This window comes from Heptranchias perlo, chromosome 12 (assembly GCF_035084215.1).
Source record: "Heptranchias perlo isolate sHepPer1 chromosome 12, sHepPer1.hap1, whole genome shotgun sequence".
NCBI classification, from domain to species: Eukaryota; Metazoa; Chordata; class Chondrichthyes; order Hexanchiformes; family Hexanchidae; genus Heptranchias; species Heptranchias perlo.
The window spans coordinates 46,268,213-46,296,033 of NC_090336.1; the positions used below are offsets into that span (position 1 = coordinate 46,268,213).

General features: G+C 40.6%; 1 protein-coding gene across 1 annotated transcript in view; it reads left to right on the forward strand.

Annotated features, from left to right (window-relative positions):
• The window catches only part of lrp4 (low density lipoprotein receptor-related protein 4), a 108,896-nt gene that overhangs the window by 29,949 nt on the left and 51,126 nt on the right, over window positions 1-27,821 (forward strand). Inside the window, exons 6-16 of the mRNA XM_067994059.1 lie at window positions 2,215-2,391; window positions 11,535-11,660; window positions 19,099-19,307; window positions 19,736-19,817; window positions 20,388-20,493; window positions 20,921-21,122; window positions 21,595-21,784; window positions 21,947-22,078; window positions 22,614-22,754; window positions 23,308-23,394; window positions 23,872-24,043. Coding sequence (XP_067850160.1) covers window positions 2,215-2,391; window positions 11,535-11,660; window positions 19,099-19,307; window positions 19,736-19,817; window positions 20,388-20,493; window positions 20,921-21,122; window positions 21,595-21,784; window positions 21,947-22,078; window positions 22,614-22,754; window positions 23,308-23,394; window positions 23,872-24,043 — 1,624 coding nt within the window. The remainder of the gene's footprint in view (window positions 1-2,214; window positions 2,392-11,534; window positions 11,661-19,098; window positions 19,308-19,735; window positions 19,818-20,387; window positions 20,494-20,920; window positions 21,123-21,594; window positions 21,785-21,946; window positions 22,079-22,613; window positions 22,755-23,307; window positions 23,395-23,871; window positions 24,044-27,821) is intronic.

A 27,821-nucleotide genomic window follows, 5' to 3' on the forward strand; every position in this document is an offset into this window, starting at 1 on the left:
GTCCGTGTTTAGGTCCTCTGGTATTTTTTAGTGAAATGTTTCAATTTAAAATGAAGTGTTCATTCAGCTGCCACTATACATTGGACACCAGTCAGGGAATGGTATATGATACAGATGGTGGGAAGATGTCCAAACCGAGAAGGGGGTGGAAACGAATGTTTTAATAGTGGGAAAGTGAGATAAAATAATAAACATTCTGATTCTACTTCACTTGTGAGACAGACAAGCGAATGGCTCATTCACGTTATCAGCTATAGTAGTGCTCGGTCCAATTGCTGAAGAGTTAGACTCTGCGGAGCAAGACAAAACAAAATGGCAATTGGGCAACAAAATTGTTGATGCGGGATTTGATAGAAAACATGGTTTTCACTGAATTGCCAGCGTGTACATGTTTTTAGATGCTAGTTTGAGAAATCATGGGCACAATTTTAACATGCTTGCGGGGGTGATTTGCGGGCGCCAAACCCGGAAGGGAAGTAGGCGGGTTGCAATCGCAACCCTAATGAGACCAATTAAAGCCTCTTCTGGGTTTCGCGCCTGGCAGCCAGCCTGATGGACAGGCTGCACATCCGAGGGAGGCGGCGGAGAAAGAGAGAGAGAGAGAGAGACCTCATCGGCCATTGGGAGAGAGATAATCTGATTATGGATTGTTTCCAAAGCACCTGGTCCTGGCTCTCTTCCTCATGCATTATTTTCCTCATACCATTATCATCCTGGCACAAGAAATTTGCATGAAATTGTTCTGAAACAAAATTAGTGTCCAGGCTACACTTGCATTTCTTTTGGGATTTTGTACTTTAGTGCTGGGAGTTAATTCTTGGTCAGCGACAAGAAAGAACGAACTTGCATTTAAAGAACCCTGCAAAATTTAGGATTTCATAAATGCTTGGCCATAGTCATATAATGTGGTTAATGGGCAGTTTATTAACTTTTCATAAAATATGACAAATTTGTGTAGATATTGCAATGTGTGTTTTTCCAGAAGTACTAGACCAAGTCTAAAAATCTTCTGGTTAACATATATGCTGTAATCCATCAGCCTTGTAATATTTCCATTCCCCATAGTCCCAGTGCATTAATTTGATGCTATGTCTTCCATTAATGGCGGTGGGGGGGGGGGGGGAGACAAAGATCGGAGGTGGCGGGGGAAGACATTGGACACGGAAAGGGGAGGGTGCAGGTGACTTTGTTTGTACAGTATGTTTATTTTTTTTTACAATGGGAAATGTAATTTTATTTAATTTATTTAGTTTATTTTTGCCTGATCCGGCCCTTTCTGCCTGGTTTCACCAGGCGTGAATCAGAAGCCGTGGGAAAGCCACCCAGGTAACGTTAAAATCTTTCTAACTGTCCAATATGCAAAAAATAAACTACCTTAAGTACCTCAGTGAGGTATATTTGCTCCTTTAATTATCAGCCCCATTCCGGGTTCGGGAACGGCGCACACACCCAGATGACTCGGGGTCGTGCGCGTTCTTCAGCGTGTTGGAGCCGGGATTCCTGCCCGCTCCAGAAGATCCCGATTTTCTTTGCCCCCCCCCCCCCCCTCCGCCTCCAGCACACCCGGACTTCGGTTTTGAAATTGAGCCCCATGTGTTTTACGTTTGTGATACCAGGACCTGTCTTAAAGGCTAAGGTGCAGAGCAGTTATCCAATGGGGGTCTCTGACTCATAAAAACAGTACAGTATAACAATAAGGACATTAAATCAAAATCAAAATACTGCAGATGTTGGGAATCTGAAATAAAAATAGAAAATGCTGAAAATACTCAGCAAGTCTGGCAGTACCTGTGGAGAAAGAAACAAAATTAACGTTTCAGATCGATGACCTTTCGTCAGAACTTTCATCTTTCTCCACACATGCTGCCTGACTTGCTGAGTATTTCCAGCATTTTCTATTTTTATAACAATAGAGACCCTTGATTCATAAAATCATTATTCAGTGTGGTCTGCAGCACAGATTAAATAACTCTTGTCAGAGGAGGTTAGAGATCAGTCGCCCTTCAAATGGTTGGTAAAAACCATTGAACTAAGTGACTAGTGATAGATTTTTGTTTTTCATTTTATTTTTAAATTTCAGAACATGGCTGCTGTCGCGGAGGTTATATAATCATTGGACAACATTCCACGCCGTGCATCATGCAAATGATTAGGGTGAATCACCGTTTTGAGGGCCTGGCCAGCATTTTTAACATATAAGCTTTGATTTTTCAGGCCTCCCTCATCCTTTTGCCATCACGGTGTTTGAAGACAGTCTATACTGGACAGACTGGCACACCAAGAGCATAAATAGTGCCAACAAGTTTACTGGGAAAAACCAGGAGATTATCCGGAATAAGCTCCATTTCCCAATGGATATTCACACACTTCATCCACAGAGACAGCCAGCAGGTAAGAACAAGAAGTATGAACTTGGTCAAATCTAACATGCTTTAACCCTTATTCCTGCAATTTAAAGACAAATAGAAGCAGAGGTACTTTTCTAAAAAAAAATTCATAGAGCTAATTACATTTTTTTAAAAAGCTCACACCCTTCAATTAGATTTAATTTTTAAAAAGTTACTTATTTTTCTTCAAATTGCAGGGCCTATTTCTATTTAATACCGTTCTGCATCAGCAAGCAATACATGTTTTCCTGTTATTCAATGCGCACCTTTATTAAGTCAGTTGGATGCAGTGATAACTTCTTGTTGTTAAAGAAAGAACTTGCATTTATATGACACCTTTCATGACCTCAGGATGTTCCAAGGTGCTTTACAGCTAATGAAGTACTTTTGAAGTGCAGTCACTATTGTAAAGTAAGGAGCGTTGCATACAGCAAGATCCCAATGACCAATTAAACTTTTTTAGTGGTGTTGATTGAGGGATAGATGTTGGCCAGGACACCAGGAGAACTCCCTTGCTTTTTATCACCTGAAAGGCATCTCATTTGAAAGATGACACGTCCAACAGTGCAGCACTCACTCAGTACTGAATCTGTGTCAGCCTGGATTATGTGCTCAGATCTCTGGAATGGGGCTAGAACCCACAACCTTTTGACTCTGAGGCAAGAGTGTTACCACTGAGCCAAGACTGACATCTGTTGAAGCCATTTTTTCAACATCTTGAGGCCTTGGCAGTGACACTTCTATTAAACTAGCACAGTATTTAAGTTTGGGTCAAATCCAGCAAATAACGTTGCAAAAGTCAAACTGACAAAGCCGCAAAGCATGGCACTTGGCCCTGCCTCAGTTATAGCACTTTTAGTGGTTTGATCCCAGTCATTCCTTTGATCTTATGACAGCAGAAGATTAAAGGAACTTGGGATCCCACTGCCAGTGGTGCTCTAACTCGGTGACTAGTTCTTTCTTTTTTTAACAACAAGAAGTTATCACTGCACCTTATTATAATTGAGACCAGGATGGAAAGCATTTACTGTATATTCATTAGGATTAATTCATTACTGCTCGAGCAATGATCAAAATCAATAAACTGTCTTGGTCAAATTCCCTTGAGAATAACAAGCAATTTACGCTTGGTGTATTTAAAATGTTCACATCTATGTATCATTCTTTGAATGAAGTATGCATGAAACCTATGGTTCAGTAAAAAAAAACTTTGTAACACAAAGTATTATAATGAACACTAAATTGAAAATGTAATTCACAGCAATGGCAGGTTCCTGTCTTACTGAGAGCTTTTTGTTCCATCGTCCTTCAGCTCTCCCAACCTCCCTTAACAATCCCCATCTCCACCCACAACTATATCCAATCATTCCTGATTATCTATTTGAATGATTTGCTACAAGCCTTGGGCCTAGAAATTGGACGTAAAACAGAAACAATGAGGGCCAATTTTGGGGACCAAAGTCCTGCACCCAAGGATGCCTGAAAGATCTCTGACCCGATATCGGGCCATTTTTCAGGCATCCGGGGCAGCAGCCTAAAACAGGCGTTAGGCTCCTTGCATAGGCTAATGAGCTGCCCAATGCCTGTTTTAGGACACCTCTGGGAAATTTGACTGCCCTGAGCTGAGCAGGCCATGTTTCGCTGGTACGGATACGGCCTAGCAAGCAGCTGCCACCAAAAAGGTAAGTAAACATTTCTTTTTTACTTCTGTTGTGGAGCCAGGAAGGTCATGGCACACCTGAGGGCCTCTGACAGCTGCATTCGGCACCTCACCTTTTCCGGCACGTACCTGAGGCCACTGCCACGTTCGAACCCGGTCCAAAACCGGGCGCCGGTGAACTTCTGCCGCGTTCGAACCCGGTCCAAAACCGGGCGCCGGTGAACTTCTGCCGCGTTCGAACCCGGTCCAAAACCGGGCGCCGGTGAACTTCTGCCGCGTTCGAACCCGGTCCAAAACCGGGCGCCGGTGAACTTCTGCCGCGTTCGAACCCGGTCCAAAACCGGGCGCCGGTGAACTTCTGCCGCGTTCGAACCCGGTCCAAAACCGGGCGCCGGTGAACTTCTGCCGCGTTCGAACCCGGTCCAAAACCGGGCGCTGGTGAACTTCTATCCCCCAAGAGCCCAAACACTGTTGGTGGTCATTACAGGTCCTGTCCATAAGAGGAATGGTCAAAAGAAACCCCTTCCAGGCCAGGAACTTTTCACCCTGTGTAAAGGATTCTTTTCTATATTGTTAAAAACCACACCGAAAGTGCTGCACTCCCTGCAGGAAGAAAAATCCAGTTCTATTTTTCCTTTAAATTACTTCCTTCGTTTGTAAACATGAATAGATAAGATGGGGCTCACGTGAGTCTTATCGCACAAACAGTTTGCGATCTCTCAATAGGGGCAAATTGGCCCACTGCCTGCTTATAGCATTATCCCTTTGCTTTGCCTTCTCCAGCCAGCATACTCCTCTAAGCTCAGGCACTAACTTGTCATGCATTAACTGGGAGTAGGGGAGGACTAAATAAAAATAAGAATCTGGCGCCAATAATGTTTGTCTTAATGCAACATGGGGATACATTTTCTGATTTAGCTCTCCCAGCCCAGAGCTTTATGTGATGAGAACCCATATTGGGAATTCAGGCAATGGGCCTGTATACTTGATTCTCGGCCTGCATAACTTTCTTTGCATTAAAACTAATGCAGGATTGCAGTCTGTGATTATCCACATCCAACCATTATGGAATGTTTTATGCAAACCATTTTGCTAGTTATTTCAATCAAGGAGTTATGTTCATGATTCAGCTGCAGTTTGTAAACTCTTCCATTGTTTATTTAAGTGATAATGAGAGGGAATGTATATAATTTTAGTCTTGGGTTTGAGCATATCAAGGTCTACTGTGAATGAGGCAAAGGCTAGGCTCCCCAGCACTATTTCACGAAGAGGAATGACCCTAAATAAGGCCTGTTTATGTGTTCATCCTCGTAATTCAATTCTGTTTCTCCTTGGGCAGAAATTAAATTTTGCTGGAATCATGCTCTATGTTGCCCAGTAGAGCTCATCAAAATAGCTTAACTACTAATGCCACCTGCTGGATTTAGCAAAAGTACCTCACCTAAACAAACGCATTGTAATATCTCCTGCAGATGGATACATGAGCAACATAACTATACAGATAGTGCCTCAGAACACAAAGACATATGAGCTTAATAACAGTGAGTTAAAACAAAGGCATTTTTGTAAGATGAATATCTTGAATGGTATCAGAGGATTGTGACTCTGTCATTGTAGCTGCGCTTCATCACAATAGAGGATTCCCACTAACAGGAGTGCTGATCAGACCTATCTATGCACTGGCACGACTTTGTATATGTAAGGCTACTTGATTGGAAAGTGCTCCAATGCATATCTGCTAAAATCCATGCAGCTGGACAAACTCCTGAAATTCCTCCCTGAGGGCCTGCACCAATGTTTTGTTCATAGAGTTTAAGCCACTCAAGATAGCTTTCTTGAGTTCTGCATCTAAATGAATTTGTGCTGGTGGTCTGCCCTGCACTGCAGCTCAACAGTCAGACATTGTGGAAGGTGCAGCTGCAGCCATATGTACTACTAGTTGTTGAATGTCTGAGTACAGTTGGCTGAGCCAATCATCTACACTGCTAATCAGCTTTCTTATTTTGTTCGACATGTGGGTGAGGCACTCCTCATATCACCAAGAACTTTCCGATATATTTGGCTCCATAAAACTCAATAGCCTTTGAACTTCTATATAGTCCAGCATCTTTTGTTCCTATAAATCTGCATCAGGATTCCCAACCCTGGGTCTCAAAGGATTGGGCGAGGCAACAGACTGTTCTTATAGGGCACTTTGGTGAATCCACTAGATCATTGCATGCACAATGTGCTGCACTAATGTCCTTTTCCTCTTCAGCTTGGGGTCCGTACTCATAGTATGCTGCTCAATGTTGCTGAACTTGATGCTGTCGAGGGTTCATTCTCCTCCCTCTCGACTATATGTTTTGTGTCTTCACCTCTGCTTCGAACAGATGAAAGCAAAGGAGTTATGGGAAAAAAAGTGCAATGCTCATGCTGGCATTGCATGACATTTGTTGCACTTACTACATACACTTCAATGTTGATAAGAGATATTACATTTTTCATGGACACCAAAGCAGCACATGCACACACCTATAGTTGTTTCTGGTAGCCTTATTTCTGCAGCTCCTATTTCAAGATTAGTCCTTTGCCAATAAAGGTCAGCACGTGATCTTCATTGGCAAAGAGCGGCCCCTCTTTATGGGTGTTGCATCTGATATAAGAGTATTGTAAGCCAAATAGGCCTGTTGACAAATATAATGGGATGCTGCTCATAATACTTTTGCACTAGTATTGCACATGTGATATATGTTTTCTCCATTATGATCATTGTATGAAGTGTACTTCAAAGTGTGGTTTAGTACAATACAATATTTCTGATGCTAATAAAGCCCCTTCAAACATCCCTCCATAGTGACAAATTTGCAAGTTGAAGTTAAGTGCCCATTGAAACGTGCAGTGAGTTGAGAAAATCCTTTGCAACAAATTGTATACCTTGTATTGTTTATAGTCAGTTTAAAAGATCACATTAACACATGTATTGTTCTGAGAAACATGTTCCTAACACATGAAATAGCACAGGGCATCAGCACAGGAAAAAAGATTGTAATGACTGTCTAAATAGCGATACATGGCACAGGATACCGGGAAAACCTCAATCACTAGCAGTTGTTTCTTCTTAAATCTCCAGATTTTCTTTTGACAGCCCTTGTGGGTACAGAGGGAGTTTGAGACAGTGTTCTTCCTGCAGGCCATTTACTGCCATTCATGCTTGTGGCAAGCCTTTGTGGGTGGTGAAATCTAGGGCGGGCGTGGGGGGGGAGGGCACTGAATAACTGAGTTCGGTATAAATTGTGCTTTCTTCTGTCTTCGTGCAGCCATAGCAGCAAGACCTTTGCTCAGAACCACTCCGAATGCAGTGGCTGCTACCGTAACTCATTGGTGCCAATCAAATGATGTCAAACAGCTAGGAGCAGGCTGCCCAGTGCCTCTGTTTTTCACACTATCAATAGAGGTAGCATGCGGCAATTGATGGCCCGAAGAAGAGTGTAGGCCACAAATTACTACTGTCTGCAATCAATACCTTTTTCAAGCACCATTAATGCTGCTAATACTACAAGTGGAGAAATGACCCCCAAGATAGAATGAGAGAATTAGTGGGGTAGGGAACAACCAGAAGATGTGATAGAATAGAGAATTAGTAGAATAGGACTCCACCGGGAGATGTGATAGAGCAGAGAATTAGTGGTCTAGAACAATAGCGGGATGTGATAAAATAGTGGGATTGGATACTAGGAAATGTAATCAATAGGTTAGGGGGTACCATTAGGAGATACTTGTGCCACAATCTCTGTTTCCATTGTGGGAGACCATCTCCACAAGGACTGCAGTTGTTGGAGAAGACCACTTTCTCAGGGCAACTAAAGATAGACAATAAATGTAGACTTGACAGTCGCCCAAATCATGAGAACAAATACATTTAAAAACATTCTCAGTAATGATGTTATATTGTGGCCATATTCAGTTTTACAAGATCCTATTAAAGTATTGGCCAATTAATAGGACTTTGTAAAAATCCTATTAAAGGGCCAATACTGATCAATTGGGTACTTTGTAATATTCTGGTGTCCAGCTAAAGCAACATTTTTGAGGCAAGTGCATGGAACTTAAATAAAAACCACTTCAAAAATTCGAGGGGGAATTACCACAGTTGTACTAACCAAACACAATTCATTTTCATTCCTGCGGTTGAGAGTCATTTTGGCCTGGTTTTAAAAATCACAATCTGCGCAGTAATGCCGCAATAATTAATTTTGCCTAAGTGAGACCGCTATTACTAGTGATTGACATGAAAATGATTCTAGACTAGTAATTAATTACTTCAGTGCCTGAATTACACAAATAAAATTGTAATTATGGAAAGTACATAAGGAGGTGAGATTTAACTTAGCTTAAAGGGTGCTAAATAGTGCTGAAGTATGATCAGATTTTCTCTTTCTATTTCTGTGCAGCTGTGGCCTCCCAAAACGTGAGATTATACCAATCGTGCCTATTAAGATTATCAAAATATCCTTCTATTGCTTGCTGAGACACAAAGTTTTTCTTGTCAGACCACCAAGATGGATTTGTAATAAAACAGGCTCTGATGAACTAGATATAATCTCTCAATCAAAAGCAAATACTGCGGATGCTGGAAATCTGAAATAAAAACAGAAAATGCTGGAAATACTAAGCAAGTCAGGCAGCATATGTGGAGAAAGAAACAGAGTTAATATTTCAGGTTGATGACCTGTCGTCAGAGATAATCTCAGCTATATTATTGGGGCCAGCTGTGTCCCCTGATGTCCAATGAATGCAGCATTTTACTTGAATGGTGTGGGTGTCATGTGGACTGGATCAAGGATGCACAGGTTAAAGATATTAACATTTCTTATTGCTCCTGATGACATTCTGTGCATCTGCCCATGTACCACACTGGTCAAATATACCATTTGTCCCAGGTCCAGAACCTGCTAGGGGAGCAATCACAACTTGAAGTTTGTGCTGCTTTTTTCTTTTGATTACAGTACCATATCCAGTAACTGAAAATAAGGCCATTAGTTTTTATGCATGTTGGTATAGGACCAGTAACCTCAAAGTATTTTTTGACCCTGGCTGTGGCACCATAACCCATTATGTATGACAGTTCTATTTTCTCCATTTGCAAGATTTGGCCACCTGTTAGTGACAATACTGAGAGCTGGGCAGCACTATCTGAAACAACCACAGCAGCCAGACCAATCCCTGAGTGGAGTTGCATGGTTTCACAGTCACACTGCTAAATTGTTGTGAGTTAAAAATGGCTATAGTCTGGATTTTTTAAGCAACATTGTCATAATTTACAGAATGATTTGGCTTTTTGCAGTATTTGCAGTAGGCCTGTTGTGGTGATATATCTGCAGTTTTCAATCAGATTGGTTTAAACTGAGAATATCTAGTTCTATTTTAGACATAGTTACAAATGGAAAATTCCAATTGCACTGTAGTAGGTGTGACAGGTGGATAGTGCCACCTACTGGATAGATTTTTTTTGTGAACCGTATGCTCTGGACAAAAGTATAAAGGCCCAGAATCATAGATTGGTTTCAGCACAGGAGGAGGCCATTCGGCCCATCGAGCCCATGCCAGCTGTTTATAAGAGCAATCCAGTTAGTCCCAGTCCCCCGTTCTTTTCCCATAGCCCTGCAAATTTTTTTCCTTCAACTATTTATCCAGTTCTTTTTTGAAAGCCACGATTGACTCTGTTTCCACCACCCTTTCAAGCAGCGCATTTCAGATCATAACTACTCACTGCGTAAAAAAGTTTTTCCTCATGTCGCCTTTGGTTCTTTTGCCAATTATCTTAAATCTGTGCCCTCCGGTTCTCGACCCTTCCGTCAATGGGAGCAGTTTCTCTTCATTTACATTATCTAAACCCTTCACAATTTTGAAATTTCCTACCCCGGCGATATTGACGACAAATGCTATCAGCTAGACCATTGTACGCCCCAATCCTCCAATGGCGAATTTACACCAAAATTCACTGGAACATTGATTTGAATATGCTACCGCGAGAAGAGTGGCGAATCCAAAGTGGCACAGCCAATGGCCAATAAAGGGATTTAGTTTTGTTACTTTGTTGTATGGGACTGATTTGCTTTCGAATTTATTTTTAATCAATTTTCAAATACTGTAGCCCAGAAACGAAGAATAGAAGAGAACCGATGACGGCCATCTTCATTTTTCTCCAAATGGACTTGATTTTTTAAAAATCACATGTGCAGAATTATACTAAAGCAGAACCAGAATCTATGAGTTCACACTAGAAACTGAACAAATTGATCGGCAGGTTTAATTAAAAAAAAGATACTTTGGATTGTAATTTTCATTAAACTGCTTCACTTTTTACAATTATAGAGAAGAAAAGTCAGAATGTTGAGGTTTGCTGGTGCTGCATTTCATCTGTTTTGTTTTTATTTTCATTGAGTAATTGCACGTTTCATTTCAGCTTTAAGGTCTATTGAAATCTAAAGCTGAAACAGAATGGCCATTTTGTAAGTGAAGTTCTCCGAAGTAAGTTTTAGTTCGAACTCTAAGAGGACTGATAGACATACACCAGTTGGTGAAACTGACTCTCTGGTGTTTTATGGATGTTTATTTATTACCCCGGAACAACACAATCTCATTGCTTGAACTTCAAATATTTTGCTGATCTTTGCTATGTCTTTGGCTCAGCGAAGGGAGCAGTGTTTGCAATGATTCATTAGTTATCGGCAGGCAGAGTGGGAGAACATTAGCCATAGCCTCCCGTAATATTGCAGCCCAGAAAGATGGTTCTGCAGCCACTTCCATTTCCCATTCACGTCAGCAGGTTCCAAGCTTGACAGTTTCAGTCTCAATGACTGAGGTGTGTGTGCACCTTTCTTTATCAGCGGATCTGCAAGCGGCAAGAAAACTAATGCAAATCAAGGAAATTTGCCATCGCCTCTGTTTTGAATGGGGGAGGGGGTGACATGCAGAGCTATTCTAATTAACTTTTAACTGTTTGGGTGAAGGTCTTGGCGGAATGGCGCAGGTGGCTCAGGAAATTTTGGTGTGGTATAAAAACTGGCATAAATCATTTATGCCATAATTTCCTGCGACCTTTGCGTTAGAATAATGCCGTATGCCGTAAATGCCACATTACTATGGTGCAATTTTTCAGGAAATTCCTGGGCCAAATAAATTACTGCCACCATGCTCCTCTTAATTCAAGGTTGCTTAATTCTAATTATTGGATAATTTAAATTTTTTCAGTACTAAATTTCCCACTTTGCTCTATTATATGTATGTTTAATTTGAATTATCGGCTAATTCATATATTTTAGTGCAAAATTACAATCCTGAGTTATCGGGAAAAGACTATATTGCCTTCGATAATCTCCTGATTGCAACAAGTGACCATAGCCACTATGACCCTTTCCCATTGTAAATGCTGACTCATTTTGGAAATACTAATTGTATGTTGGTGATATTTATGTTGTGTGTTGTGCTTTTTGCTATTTGAGCAGGGAGAAATCGCTGTGGGGCCAACAACGGAGGATGCAGCCACCTCTGCCTTCCCAGTGGTACCAACTACACCTGTGCTTGTCCAACTGGCTTCAAAAAAGTAGACGCATACAGCTGTGCTGGAAGTAAGTAAAAGTTGGCAGTACTGTTTGCTGCAGATAACACTTGTGAAGCAATCTGATATTTCAAGAAAGACTATAAAAGTTATTGTTGAGAGGGCTATGAACCATTCTCACACGGCAAGAAATATAGAATATAAAAGTCGAGATGTAAGGTTGAATCTATGTAAGACCACAATTGGAATACTTCATGCAGTTTTGGGCTCCACGCTATATGAAGAAAGATCCCATGAGGAAAGATTGGATAGGCTGGGTTTTTTTCTTTGGAACAGAGGAGGCTGAAGGGAGATTTAATTGAGGTGTATAAAATTATGAGGGCCTAGATACTGTGGATAGGAAGGACCTATTTCCCTTAGCAGAGAGGTCAATAACCAGGGGGCATAAATTTAATTGGTAGAAGGATTAGCTGGGAGTTGAGGAGAAATTTTTTCACCTAGAGGGCGGTGGGGGTCTGGAACTCATTGCCTGAAAGGGTAGTAGAGGTGGAAACCTTCATCGCATTTAAAAAGTACTTGGACATGAACTAGAAGTGCCGTAACTTACAAGGCTACAGACCAAGAGCTGGAAAGTAGGATTAGGCTGGATTGCTGTTTCTCGACGGACACAAACACGATGGGCCGAATGGCCTCCTTCTGCGCCGTAAATTTCTTTGATTCTATGATTCTAAGGATGTTGAGTCAGTAGAGAGGGTACAGCGTAGATTCACTAGGATTCTGCCTGGTATGAGGAAATACAGATATGAAGAAAGGCTTATTAGGGCTGTTTACATTAGAACATAGGAGATTACGATGTGATTTGATAAAGGTATTTAAAATTATGGAGGAACAGGACAGAGTAGATAGAAATGGACTGCTTCTAGTGGTTGAGGGGTCTAGAACAAGGTGACATAGATATAACATTAAATGTAAGAGATTTGGGTAGCAGAAGAAACTTTTTTTAAACATAAGAGTTGTGAGGTTGCGGAATGTACTACCAGAGTTTTGACTGAAGCAGAGACAACCAACATTTAAGAATAAGTAGATAGGTGGTTGAAGAAAAGGGGAATAAAGAGACGGGGAACTGAGCGGGCACATGAAATTAGGACTACTGTTCATGCGGAAGATAAACAGCAACATGGACTAGTAGGGCTGAACGGCCTGTCTCCATGTTGTAATTTCTATGTGATTCTATGTACCCCTCCAGAAGTCACAATCAAGACTTCACATATGGTTAGAGACCAAACCAGTCTCAAAATGTGGAATGTTTTTGAGTGATTTGCAAAATACCCTGACCAAATAACAATTAAACTCTGATTGCCTTGAGCCTCTGTTTACTTGACAATTAGATTTTTCCTTAAAAAGACACAGATCCACCGTAGCAGAATAATACATTGTGCATTTCATGGCATAATGCTCATGTCTTTATAAAATGAACATATCATTCAACTTACCTTGAGCAACACCACAGCTAATCCAAAGTTTCATATCTAGTATCCGTCTGTCATGCATGAGATATTACACACTGAATCTCACACTTTATTATGGATGTAAAACAAAAGAAAACTGTTATTGACCTGGAGCTGGAAATTTACAGGAAACTACATCTGTCCTGTGATTGACCTCAACAGTTTATAAGTAGCTACAATTATCTGAATTTTGCTAATTTATAGTAGTGGCCTTAAAGGCATGGGCCAAGTTAGCAACTAAACATCACAAGCATGCTCCAGGTTCAAAACAATTTGTGAGCATCACTGTGTGATATCTGCTAATATTTTTTAAAAATTCAATGTAAATCAAATTAAAAAGCCATGGACAGTGAGTTAAATAATATGATTGTATTGTACATCATTTTACACACCATTTTGTAAAGATTAGTTAGAGTTGTGATTTTTTTTAAAGCCACTGTACTTATTTTCCTGTGGTCTACCTGGTGATTTAATTAATTTAAAATCAACCAACTAGAAAATACAAGATACACAGTAAATCTACAGAAACGGCTGTTACAAATACCCCCCAAAGTATATTTAATGCCAGTGATAAAGCAATGGTTTTATCTGCCATATGTAAAATCCGAAAACTTCATTAAAAAGTCATAGGTTAACTGAAAGTAGAAAAATCACCTAGCCAGCCCAACAAATGCAGTGTATTTTATAATAATAATTCTCTTTGCTTTGCTGATTCCGTGCAGTGCAGTTGTCACTCTGGTGATGAACTGGTAGCTATGAGAACTAATGTAGTTGTACTGCTGACTGCACCTTGAACTCTGCTTAATAATAAAGAAATTCTGCACATGTATTCTGAATACTGCTCCCCTAGTGGCTAATATTTAATGTTAGGAGAGGGCAGCAGGAACATACACTTTCTCCTAACATTAAAGTGATTGAAAAATATGTTTAAGAAGTCCCTGGGAGGTACAGTGGACCATCTGGATACGTTTTAATTTGGGTTCACACCTAAATGGAGTTGCTGGAGCACTCACTGCGAAACTATCTATTAAAGACGGTTTCACAACTCTCATTTTAGTAGGCTCAGGGGTCAGATCACCATCCCTACTTATACTATCATCTGGCACATATTCAAGTTACACTGTCATTTCTGCATTGAAATGCATCTGAAACCATTTTACATTGATGTGAAAGTCGCAGAGTAACTGCAACATTAGGCTGTGTTATTTCTGGGTGTTCATGGCAATTGAAAAGCAGAACTATGTTAACAAAATAAATCACTGAAACATTTTTTTGAATGTGATATTTTTGTAATATTTATATATTTTAAAAAATCTAATCTCTGTTCTCCTTAGAGCAGAGAAGGTTAAGGGGAGTTTTGATATTTAGAGGGCTTGAATACAAGGAATAGAAGTTATGCTGCAGCTATACAAAGCCCTGGTTAGACCACACCTGAAGTACTGTGTTCAGTTCTGGGCCCCACACCTTAGGAAGGTTATATTGGCCTTGGAGGGAGTGCAGTGTAGATTTACTAGAATGATACCTGGACTCCAAGGGTTTAATTACGAGGAGACATTACACAAACAAGGGTTGTATTCCCTGGAATTTAGAAGATTAAGGGGTGATTTGATTGAAGTTTTCAAAATATTAAGGGGAACTGATAGGGTAGATAGAGAGAAACTATTTCCGCTGGTTGGGGAGTCTAGGGGCCCGATATTAGGAGGGAGGCGGGTCGCCAGTGGGGTGTCAACTGGGTGGGTCGGTAACCCACCCAGTAAAATCGGTGGATTCCCCACATGATCGTAAGCAAATTAAAGCCACTTACCTTGGCTTCCGGGTTTCCCGTTGGAAAGCTGTGCAGCGGGCGGACTGCGCACCCGCATCATAGGCTGTCAGCTGGAGGAGCCCTATTTAAAGGGGCAATCCTCCACTGACTGATGCTGCAGAAAGGAACCAAAATTACAGCATGAAGCAGCCCAGGGGGAAGGCTGCTCCCAAGTTTAATGATGCCTCATTCCAGATCTTACTGGATAGAGTGAGGAGGAGGGGGAGGACAGAGATCTTCTCCCCGGCAGATGGGAGGAAGTGGCATGTCTCTGCCACCATGAAGGCCTGGCTCGAGGTGGCAGAGGAGGTTGCCAGCACCACCAACATATACACACCTGCATACAGTACAGGAGGCGCTGCAATGACCTAACCAGCTCAGCCAAAGTGAGTACTCTTACTCATTCCCCTACATTCCGTCTGCCACATCACCGCCCCCACCCCACATCTCCTTCTGCACTGCCAACACTACTCTATCACATCACTCCTCACACCCACTCAAAGCTCATCCTCATCTTACCTGCACTTACTCACCTCGCCAGTACTCATCCCACCACTACCACTCAACCCAATCCTCATACAATCTCATTGCTCTGTCTCATACTCACACTGTCATGCATCTCTTCCACAGTCAGCCTCGCCCAACCTGTCACTATCTGTGCTGCAGCCACAGGGCATGCATCACGTATGTGTAGTAGGAAGCATAAGGCAAACATGTCGTGAGCATGGAGGGGATGCACAAGGGTGTTTGAGGGTTTGTCATGGTTTTTACTTATATTTGATTTCTGATCAACTCACACTACATATTATACTGTCACCACTACTGCCACGTCTTGGCCATTCTTGACTGGCTTGTGCAATAATACCCTTTCTCCATGAACACCCTTGATGCCACCCATTGGGTCACCCTACAGTGGGTGTATGTGTAGTTGCACGACTTCTTTGTGCAGGTGCCTGTTGCGCAGCACTGTGTTGTGTAGCTCCACGTGGCGGAGGTGGACGGCATGCCTGGGGAGGCTGGTGATGTTGCTCGTCCTCCAATGGAGTGATGAATGCGGAAATGGAAACCGCCCACCCCCCACCCCATCCTGACGGTGTGAGTGTGAGGGGGTCCACAAAGTAGGTAAATGTGTTTGGACAGCAGAGTTTAGGGTATGATGTAATAATTTAGAGTGTGGTGAGAACGGTGTGGCAGGCAAAACTTTGTCTGAGGTGACAGAGTGCCCTGCTGCAATGAATGAGGGTTTACCCCGTACCTGTTAAATGGACCTTTGCAGCTGCCACTGGCTGCTGGCTGCAACACGTCTGTTTGAACAGGGAGTGTTTCCCCCAGCATGGGAAACACACTCTGGGTAGTCCAAAATCCGAATCCTCCTAAAATCTCCAACTAATGAGGTCTGTAAACGACCTCAAGTACCCAGATAATGATCTTAAGTGGGATCCCTCCGGCTTTGATTGCTGGTGGGAGTCCCGCATGCGGGGGCTGCTCGTGCACCGATTCGCTTCATTGGGGAACCTGGAAGTAGGCAGGTTGGGGCCGGGCTCCGGACTCGCTCCGGGAATCCCCAATTTTAGGAGCCCCCCCGCCACAAAGGCACCCGTTTGGCCATCCGAAAATTGACCCCTAGGGGACATAGCCTAAAAACTAGATCCAGGACTTTCAGGACTGAAGTTAGGAAACACTTGTACGCACAAAGGGTGGTAGAAGTTTGGAACTCTCTTCCGCAAATGGCAGTTGATGCTAGCTCAATTGTTAATTTTAAACTAAGATTGATAGATTTTTGTTAACCAAAGATATCAAGGGATATGGGGCTAAGGCAGGTATATGGAGTTAGGTCACACATCAGCCATGATCTCATTTAATGGCAGAACAGGCTCAAGGGGCTAAATGGCCTACTCCTGTTCCTATGTTCCTATGATAGAAATGTCCAAAATCATGAAGGGTTTTGATAGCGTATATAAAGAGAAGCTGTTTCCAGTGGCAGAAGGGTCGTTAACCAGAGGACACAGATTTAAGGTAATTGGCAAAAGAACCAGAGGTGACATGAGGAAAAAAAAATTATGCAGCGAGTTGTCATGATCTGGAATGCACTGCCTGAAAGGGTGGTGAAATTACGTTTCAATAATAACTTTCAAAAGAACTTGGATAAATACTTGAAGGGGGAAAATTTACAGGGCTATGGTGAAAGAGCAGGGGAGTGGGACTAATTGGATAGCTCTTTCAAAGAGCAGGCACAGGCACAAAGGGCAGAATGGCCTCCTTCTGTGCTATATCATTCTATAATTCTATGAAATCTTGACTGACTACTTAGCCGTGTTTCGAATTTGAGACATATACGTGTACATATTTGACATGTTTTATGATGGCATTAATGGCATAGTTTGCACAAACAGGCCAATTTAAATGAAAATGAGTTGATGCTGAATCATTATTGTGAGCTGATTTTTTTAAAATGTTGTTTCAGTATAAATGTAATTATGCTGAATTATTTTATATTTTATGTTTAATCTGAGCTACAATGTCTTGAATTATTCAAAGTAACATTATTCCCACCGTCTTCCATTTTAACCTGCTCTTCTGAGCAGGTGGCAAAGGCACCCATCTGAAACTGGCATGGTCCATCTTTAAACATGTAGGTTGGGGTCTGACGATCTCATCAGGCCCTGACCGCGATTTTAACTCTGACCTAAGTCGCTGCAGTTTTCCTGCCAACTAAAGTCAAGTGAGAAGAAACGTAATTTTATCAAGGTAAGTTTTTTTTACTTTCCCTTGTGAGGCCAGGATGAACAAGAGTGCTCCTCTGGGTCGCACAAGAAAAGTCTAGGCCTCCCTAGCTGCAGACCACCTCTCGTGTACCGCGAGAGTTCCCCCTCCACCCCCATGGAACCTTGGTCCCCGTACTTAACTGATTGCCGGTGGACGGCCCAAATTCCCGTTGGACTACAGCCCCTTCCTCCTCCTCCATTCCGGGCCGGAAGTCGGCCAACAGCATGTTAATAAGGCCCAGAGATTAAAATTGCCAGGGCCTCATTTTGCCATGGACGTGCCGGCGGGAGGGAATCTAACCGACTGCAGCGGTTTCCCACCGGAAACAAGCTGGCAGTTAAAATCCCCCATTATAGTAATTCATTAGGTGCATAGTTCCTCATCACATCACACATTTTCAGCTTTTTTGACGTTTTAACTTTCAGCAACAGAGTGCAAACCTTTTAGTCAGTTTGATTAAGTTACAATATTTTCTGTGACATATTACAAGATGTTAAATAATTCTTTTCTCAGGTTATCACATTATAATGAAGCCTATCTATGCTCACACAAATTAAATAACAGCTGTTAAATACACTTTTTAGGGATCCTGATCACTTAAAAAAAATATTCAGATTATTTCCGCACTAGTTTAAAGCGCATTTTGTTTAAGTGCACAGCTTCTGATCAGCGATTCACTCACCTAAGTACACTAATTATTTTTTGGCTATTGACTATTGTGCATTTAAGACGATGCCTCTGCTCACTTGCACTTTAAAACTGTCATTTTTCTATCATTGTAAGATAATTTATTTAATACACTGAAAAATAAAGATCAAATAAGAAGAGAAAAGATTAGTTTTATGCACAGTCCAGTTTAGTGCACATTTTTACCTAGAACAAAATGTGCATTTAAGGGGACTTCATTGTATTACCAAGTAATATACTCATTGCTAGCATGTTGAATAAAACTGCAAATTGTGCAATAAACTCAGAAAGTAATGCAATAAACAGCACAATAGAGAAGAAGGCAGCTGACGTTACATTCATATCAATAATCGGATTGTGGTAAAATTTGTTATATCATCTTTGGTTGTAGATGCTAGGCCAAAAGTTGGGAGTACAACTTTTCTTTTCTTGATGGCTCTTAAAGTTCACAACTAGAATGACATGTAGCCCAATCAGTGCATTTGGTATTGGGGTGTAGGTAATGGAAACCTTGCATTGCTGCAATGAATGCTCCAAAGAGAGTTTAGTTGAGGTGCATTGGTGGGGGAGTTCTACATTGCATCTGATTCAATCAGGGGTGTAAGATGCTGCCACTGTGTGAAATGGAAGTAGTATGTTCATTGTTTGTCATTATATTATTGCTTGTAAAATGTTACATTTAGAAGAAGTTGTATATGATTTTTTGAACTTAGAAGTGACAAGAGACCTTTCGGCCTTATCAGGTCTTGACAAGTTCCTGCTTTTTGCTCGAAGGACGGACATCCGTCGCATCAGCTTTGACACCGAGGACAAGTCTGATTATGTCATTCCATTGGCTGATGTGCGCAGTGCTGTTGCACTTGACTGGGATGCCAAAGGGGAATACATCTATTGGACAGATGTCACCACAGACTCTATCAACAGGGCTAAGTGGAATGGAACAAAGCAGGAGGTACGTTCAAGTATCTGCACAGGTTAGGAGGCTGAAGCCTGCTATGTTTACAGTGGTATACCGCAAACAAGAAAAGTCAAAGCAAGTTCATTTTATGAAGGAAGACATTTTAGATTAAGATTGTGCAGAAGCCCCAGTTGATATATTTTCTTTGATATAATTAATTCTATACAGTCCACTGCTACTGTGGGAATCATATCTAAATGTGTTTCAATAAAATTAGTTTTATGGATAAAATATTTCATGTAATTTCAATAACAGTGGTGAACTCATAAAGACTGTAATATATCAGCAGTCATAGTCTAGTGATTTGATAAGGGATTCAGTTCATATGCATTTTTAAAAAAAATCTTTGAAGCTTCATGAAGCAGTATGTTGCAGTTTTATCGTGCTCTATCTGATAGTGTTTTCAATCAATTTTCTTTCAGGCTGTTGTGGACACCAGTCTGGAAAGTCCTGCAGGGCTAGCCGTTGACTGGGTGACAAACAAGCTTTACTGGACAGATGCAGGTAACACCATCGAAAAAGATTACATTCAGCATATCTGTCACAGTCTATCAAATGTAACAGCATTGAATTTAAAATTACTGAAACCAAAAGCAATTAATAATTATTTTGATTTTTGAAGTATTTTATTGAGGCTTTCATAGTAATGTCATGAAAGATAATTAAACCAACAATCACCTGGTTTTTGTAATTCAGTTTATTTTCTCCCCATTATTTCCCTGTGTAGTATATCCCCGTGCTATGCCCTTTGCCCATCCAAGAGGTCAGCTGGCTGGGGAAGCTGCTCCTGGGCCCCTGCTAAATGGCACTTTATGATCAGAAAGAGGTGTACAAAAGTGGAACTATCTCCTGGTGCAGGAGTGCATGGGCTCTGTTGGCACCTATCCACATGGTGTGGTCGTGACTGGGATTTTGCTGAATTGGGAATTGTGGTTTTAAACCCACAACCTACACCACATGGTGCAATGAATCAGAGTTCCAGCACTATACTGTTCGGCATATTCATTATATTAAATGTACCTAGTTTTACAAACTGAAAATGTATTTTTAATCCTTCATCTCATTTTCTTTTAGGTACTGACAGAATTGAGGCCTCAAATTTAGATGGCAGCATGCGCACAGTCCTTATCTGGGAGAACCTGGACAGGCCCAGAGATATTGTGGTGGATTCTATTGGAGGGTTTGTTCACTTGATATTAATAAGCAGTTTGGTAGTTCAGCAACTGAATATTCCTGAGAATTACAGTTCCAACTATTTTAGTTTTGTTACTTGTAACATAATAAGAATTTTATGTTCCATTTATCTAATGATTCATTTAAATGCAAGACAGAATATTTGAATTTTGATTTGAAATGCAAGTTTTAGCTTTTAGCTGTTTCCTGTGTAATTAGAATTTTCAGGCATATCTGACCCCAACCTAACCTGGGTCTGACTGATCAGAATTGGGCAGTGTCAATTTTTTTAAATCTCAGCATAAGATGGCTCATTTAATAACTCAGTAAATGTGGACATTGAAGCTGATCTGTAGTTGTAGGATTTGAACATTTATCATTCCACAATCCAAACCTGTTCTTATTATTCTTTATCATTCTTTCTTTATATGAAGGTACATGTACTGGACAGACTGGGGAGCCAATCCAAAAATTGAACGTGCAGGGCTGGATGCCTCTGAGAGAATAGTAATCATCTCCTCCAATCTCACTTGGCCAAATGGCTTAGCAGTGGACTATGAGACAGAACGACTGTATTGGGCTGATGCAGGCATGAAGACAATTGAGTACGCCAACCTCAATGGGACTGATAGGAGGGTATGAGAACATAATCATCAATGGTTTAGTTCTAAAAACAGAAAAAGAGGGAAAAAGAATTTAATCTATATTGATACTAATTATCTTCATTGTTGCTACTTTAAATATTGCTTTTGTCCATCTGTGGCCAGTAGTTAGATTAACCTTTAGCCTATTATTCAAGATAGTTATGCTGAATGTTAATTGAATGGAGTTACTTATTCAGGAGGATAAAGACAAAAGGTACATCTCCTGCATCTTGAAAGCAAAGAATAATCAGTTATCATTCAGTTGCAATAGATGGATAACTCATAGACTGTTTTGAAATTGTATCAGCACAAAAATAATCAAGTTGGCTCATGCAAGTGAATTTGTACATTTCAAATTACATTGCAAATCCATGTGACACATACTTAAAGTAACAGTTAGTCCAGACTGATCTAAACTTCCTTCCCCCCCACCACCACCCCCAATTCTTGCAATTCTCTTCTAGGTCCTGATTGGCAGTCAGTTGCCTCACCCTTTTGGCTTGACTCTACATGAAGATAAGATTTATTGGACCGACTGGCAGTCAAAGAGTATTCAGAGCGCAGATAAAAACAGTGGTCTGGGGCGTGAGATGCTGCGAGAAAATCTGGAAAACCTAATGGATATTCACATGTTCCATCGTCAACGAACACCAGGTAATTGACAAAGAGTCAGGAGCCCTGAATGAGCATGCAAACTCTCAATTAGACAAGCTTTAATGTAAACTATGATTTATTTTACTGGACTAAATGAACCTTTTATCTATTGCCTTACAGTAATCATTGTAAAAGATTCTTGTTTCATTTATTTATTTACAGTGGCTACCATGTGTAAAATAAATAATGGTGGCTGCAGTCATCTCTGCCTTCTCGCACCATTGCCCAAGGCCTACAACTGTGCATGTCCCACAGGCATAAACCTCCTTGCAGATGGCAAAACCTGCGCACCTGGTAAGATGTGACTCCTTTTGGTATGTGACACAGGTATTTGAAATAACTAATCTATTTCAGACGTTGGACACTTCTTTCAAACAATGATAACTTAAATACTTTTGACAAAAGGTAGCTAACAATTGCCTGAAAAATAACTTGCTCCTTACTGGATATCTCTTCACAGCAATATGCTGACATTCAAAATTTCCATTTTTAAAATTCTTTTGAATTGTAAGCTGAACTGTATTTGAACTTTAATGCGTATTTATAGCTGTATCAAGTTGCTATTATTAACCAGTAAAGTGATTGAATTGCCAGGTGTGAGCTCAGTGCTCTTTGTTTCCTTTCTGGGCAGAAAACAGACTCTTGGAAACTGCCATGTGCATGCCAGTATACAGAACAAACACTTCAGAAAGCGAAGAGGCTGCCTGCCAGGATAGCATCATGTCTTCACCGAAGTAATTTGGTGGCTGAAAGATAGTTTAATAGTTTAGGAATTGCTTTTCATCTGACTGCATGATGTTACTGTCGCCATTTTTCTGTATTATTTCAGGTATGACTAGCTTCCTCATATTTGCACGAAGAACAGATATCCGAATGGTGTCACTCGATATTCCTTATTTTGCCGATGTAGTGGTGCCTGTCAATGGGTCAATGAAAAACACAATTGCAATTGGAGTTGATCCTGAAGAAGGTAAATGTTAATTTATGAAAAAGCTTTGTATTAACATTTTTTGAGACATAAATGCACGAATCTCACTGAATCGTTTAGTTGTACATCCACAACTAGCTACCAACAAATACATTGCGTTTCCGTCACCAAACCTCAGCTAAAGTTGCATCTTGTTTGATTGTTGAGATTCATTAAAGTAAATTAAAATGCCTTGGCCCCTTGGCACTTGATAGCAATTCAGTATGACCAGAATCAATCTGAATAGAACTACTCTGTCATGAGGAATCTCAGATTTGTAATACTGTGAATCCAAGATTACATCTTTGAAACTGGTTAAAAACATAGTTAAAGTTAATAATACAGCAACATTGCTTGGTCATTGCCTCTGATTTCACTCCCGTTTGAACAAAATTGTTCTTTTTTGTTTGTTGTCTTTTTGATTTTGCAAGTTCAGTAAAACTTCACATCAGTCTATCTTCCTGTGAGTGAAGTACGCTCAAATAAACAGGTCATTGAACCCTTCAGAAACTAACCCTTCCACTAATGCAACTGAAGAAATCTTTTTTTATTTTAGGAAAGGTGTATTGGTCAGACAGCACACTGAATAAAATTAGCAGAGCCAACCTAAATGGATCTCAGCAGGAAGACATTGTAACCACAGGTGAGAGGTCAGAGCCAGTCTGCGCATTTTGTACAGCTGTTTCGAGAGATCCAAAGCGCAGTAGAACCTTTCTATAATAATGTCTTTGGGAGTTGTACGAAATGCATTTTGTAGAGAGCGATATTTATTGGAAGAGTATTTTAGTTCGTCTACCATATAAAGAGGCTATAAAAAGTGTATTGTGTCCAAAATGATACTAATGGGCTATTGTATTTGTTATTCTCAGAGCCTTGTTTGGTTTTGGTTTGTACAAATAGTCAAGTCAGATTTGACTAGCTCAGCTAAATGGCCCAGATTATTTCTCATCTCTGTTAGAAGCAAACTGTTTTAACAAAATATAGTAGCTTTGTTTTCTTGATAGAATGAGAGATGCTAACTCCAAAATAAATTTACTGTTGGAAATAAGTGAATTATTATATTCATTTCAAAATAAACTATTGTTAGAATGGTACATTCTGTAGTGTTTTCTCGTCTCAGGTTTAATGACCACTGATGGACTGGCGGTGGATGCGATGGGCCGTAAAATATACTGGACGGATACTGGGACGAATCGGATTGAAGTTGCTAATTTGGACGGAACAATGAGAAAAGTTCTGATCTGGCAGAATTTGGACAGTCCACGAGCCATTGCTCTTCATCATGAGAAAGGGTGAGTAGACAGGTCATAATAGCCTACTGATATGCTGTTCAAATAAATGGTGAATCCAGTGTTTTGTAATTGTAATTTTACTAGAGTGTATATAACATAAATCTATAAAAAATTGATTTTGCTAAAAAAAAACAACATTTATCAAACATATACACAGAAAAGGAGTAAAAATAGCCATGGTTTTGTTTCATTGCTCCATGTATTGTGTATTGGTTCACATTCTCGAAACTGAAAGAACGTGAAGTAAAACTGCCATAAATATTTAAGTCCTCGAACGTGCTTGGATTATTAGTGATATCCAGCTAAGGTGTCAGTTTGCCTCAGTCAGTAGCACTCTTGCCTCTCAGTCAGAAGGTTTCAAGCTTCATTCCAGTACTTGAGTACATAATCTAGCCTGCACTTCAGTGCAATACTAAGGGGGTGCTGCATTATCGGAAGTGCCATCTTTCAGATGAGGTGTTAAACCGAGTCCCTGTCTGCTTCGTCAGATGGATTTAAAAGATTCCGTGGCACTATTTGAGGAAGAGGAGGGAATTCTTCCAGGGTCCTGGCCAATATTCATCTCTCAACCAACACCAGCAAAACAAATTAACTGCTAAGTTGTCTCATTTGCTGTTTGTGGGACCCTGCTGTGTGCAAATTGGTTGCCACATTTGCGTACAGAAAAAAAGAGAGAAAGAATGAGCTTGCATTTAAAAAGCACTTTTCATGACCTCAGGATGTCCTAAAGCGCTTTACAGACAATTAAGTACTTTTGAAGTGTAGTCACCGTTGTAATGTAGGGAAACGTGACTACCAATTTGTGCACATCAAGGTTCCATATAAAGCAATGAGATAATGACTAAACAATCTGTTTTAGTGATATTGGTTAGAATTTTACAGCACAGAAGGAGACCATTCAGCCCATTGTGCCTATGATGAAAGAGCTGTCCAATTTAATCCCCCAACCAAGCTTTTTCCCCATAACCCTGCAAATTAGTCCTCAAGTACATGTCCAATTGCCTTTTGAAAGTTCCTATGGAATCTATAGAAAAAATTTCTCCTCATTTCCCCTCTAGATTTTTGCCAATTATTTTAAAACTATGACCTCTGGTTACCAACCCACTTGCCAGAGAAAACAGGTTCTCCCTATCTACCCTATCAAAACCCCTCATAATTTTGAATACCTCTATTAGGTCTCCCCTTAACCTTCTCTGCTCCAAGGAGAACAATCTCTCCATATAACTGAAGTCCCTCATCTCTGGTATCATCCTGGTAAACCCCCTCTGTACCCTCTCCAAGGCCTTGACATCCTTCCTAAAGTGTGGTGCCCAGAATTGTACATAGTACTCCAGCTGAGGCCTTACCAGTGTTTTGTAAAGGTTTAGCACGACTTCATTGTTCTTGTATTCAATGCCCTTATTTACAAAGCTAAGTATCCCATACGCTTTCTTAACAGCCTTATCAATTTGCCCTGACACCTTCAAAGATTTGTGATTGTGTAACTCCAGGTCCCTCTGCACTTGCATCCCCTCAAAATAAGGACCATTTAGATTATAATATTGCCTCTCCATGTTGTTCCTCACAAAGCGCATCACTTCACACTTATCTGCATTAAATTGCATCTGCTATCTGTCTGCCCATTTCACCATCCTATCCAAATCCTCCTGAAGTCTGCTACTATCCTTCTCAGTATTTACCACATTGCCAAGTTTTGTTTCATCTGCAAACTTCAAAATTGTACTCCCGATACCCAAGTCCAGGTCATTTATTTATAGCAAGAAAAGCAATGGTCCTATTACCGTTCCCTGGGGGACCCCACTGCATACTTCTCTCCATTCAGAAAACCGTCTGTTCACCACTACTCTCTCCCTCCTATCCCTTAGCTAATTACGTACCCAAGTTACCACTGCCCCTTTAATCCCATGTGCTTCTATTTTCCGAATAAGTCTGTTATGTGGTACTTTATCAAATGCCCCTTGAAGGTCCATATATACAACATCTACTGCATTACCTTCATCAACCCTCTCTGTTACTTCATCAAAGAACTCAAATCAGGTTAGTCAGACACAATTTGCCTTTAATAAATCCATGCTGACTTTCCCTTATTAACCCATGAATCCAAATGAGAATTAATTTTGTCCTTGACAAAATGTAACTATAAAAATAATTATCTGTATATTAAATAACCACTGCACCATTTTTATCCAATACTAACATTTTTTTAATACAGAATACCTCTGCACTTTTTTGCATTTCCTGCTTCTATTTCCAACTATTGATAATGTAAAAGCAACTGAACACTTTGTTTTGTACTTGCCAAATACTGTATTCATTTAACAGTTCTTAGGGTGACACTGTACTATGGACACAATTATGTAGAACAAGTAAGTGTAATGTTTGCGTGAAATGTTATCTGGATATTACAGTCAGGGTGCTGGAAAACTCCCCATAAAGAAGATATTTGCCAGTTGTTCGTATTCTGGGACAAAGTCTGAAATTCTTCAAAGAACTTATTTTCTGGTATAACTTGAGATTGCTTTTATGGTCTAATCATCTTAGGTGCTCTGTTGTTGAACAAAATTTTCAATAATCTTTTGTGTTCTTGTATTGTGGTCTCTAGTAGTTTTCCCACCACTGAAGTTAGACTGACTGGCCTGTAGTTACCAGATTTATCCCTATCCTCTTTTTTGAATAGTGGTCTAACATTTGAAATCCTCCTGTCCTTTGGCACCACTCCCATATCCAAGGAGGATTGAAAGATTGTTGTCAGAGCTTCTGTTATCTCCACCCTTGCTTCCCTCAGCAACCTAGGATGCATCCCATCTGGACCGGGCGACATGTTAACTTTGAGTGATGCCAACCTATTTAGCAGCTCCTTTCTATCTATTTTTATCCAATCCAGTATCTCTAATCCCTCCTCCTCTACTGCAACGTTAACTTCATCCTCTTCTATTGTGAACTCAGATGCAAAGCACTCATTCAGTACCTCAGTTATGCCCTCTGCATCCACATGAGGATTCTCTTTTTTGTCCCTAATCGACCCCACCATTCCTGTAACTATCTTTCTACTTTTTATATGTTTATAAAAGATTTTTGGGTTCCCTTTTATGTTGTCCACTAATCTTTTCTCACTTTCTCTCTTTGCCCTTCTTATATCCTTTCTCAATTCCCCCCAGCACTCTCTGTATGCTGCATGCTTTTCTACTGCATTCTGTGCCTGACATTTGTCAGAAACCTCCTTTTTCTGTTTTATTTTAATCTCTATTTCTTTTGTCATCCAGGGAGCTCTAGCTTTGGCTGCCCTATCTTTCCTCCTTATGCTTGGTTTTTACCCGAACTATCTTTGCCTTGAAGGCCTGCCATTGCTCATTTACTGTTTTCTTGGCCAGTCTTTGTTTCCAGTCTACCTGAGATAGATCCCTTCTCAAATCACTAAAGTTGGCTCTCTTCCAGTAGGCTATTTTCACCTTTGATTTTTCTTTTTCCTTTTCCCTTTGCGTAACTACTTTAAGCCTGATTATATTATGATCACTATTATCCAGATGTTCTCCCACTGAAACACACTCAACTTGCCCAACTTCTTTCCCTAGAACTAGATCCCAAGAACTGCGTCCTTCCTCGTTGGGCTAGAAACATATTGATTAAGAAAGTTCGCTTGTACACATTTTAGGAATCCTTCACCCTCCTTGTCCTTTTCACTGTTTGTTTTTTTTCCCAGCTTGAAGGATAAATATTGGCTAGGACACCAGGAGAATAGTGCAATGGAATCTTTTACATCCACCTGAGAGGGCAGACA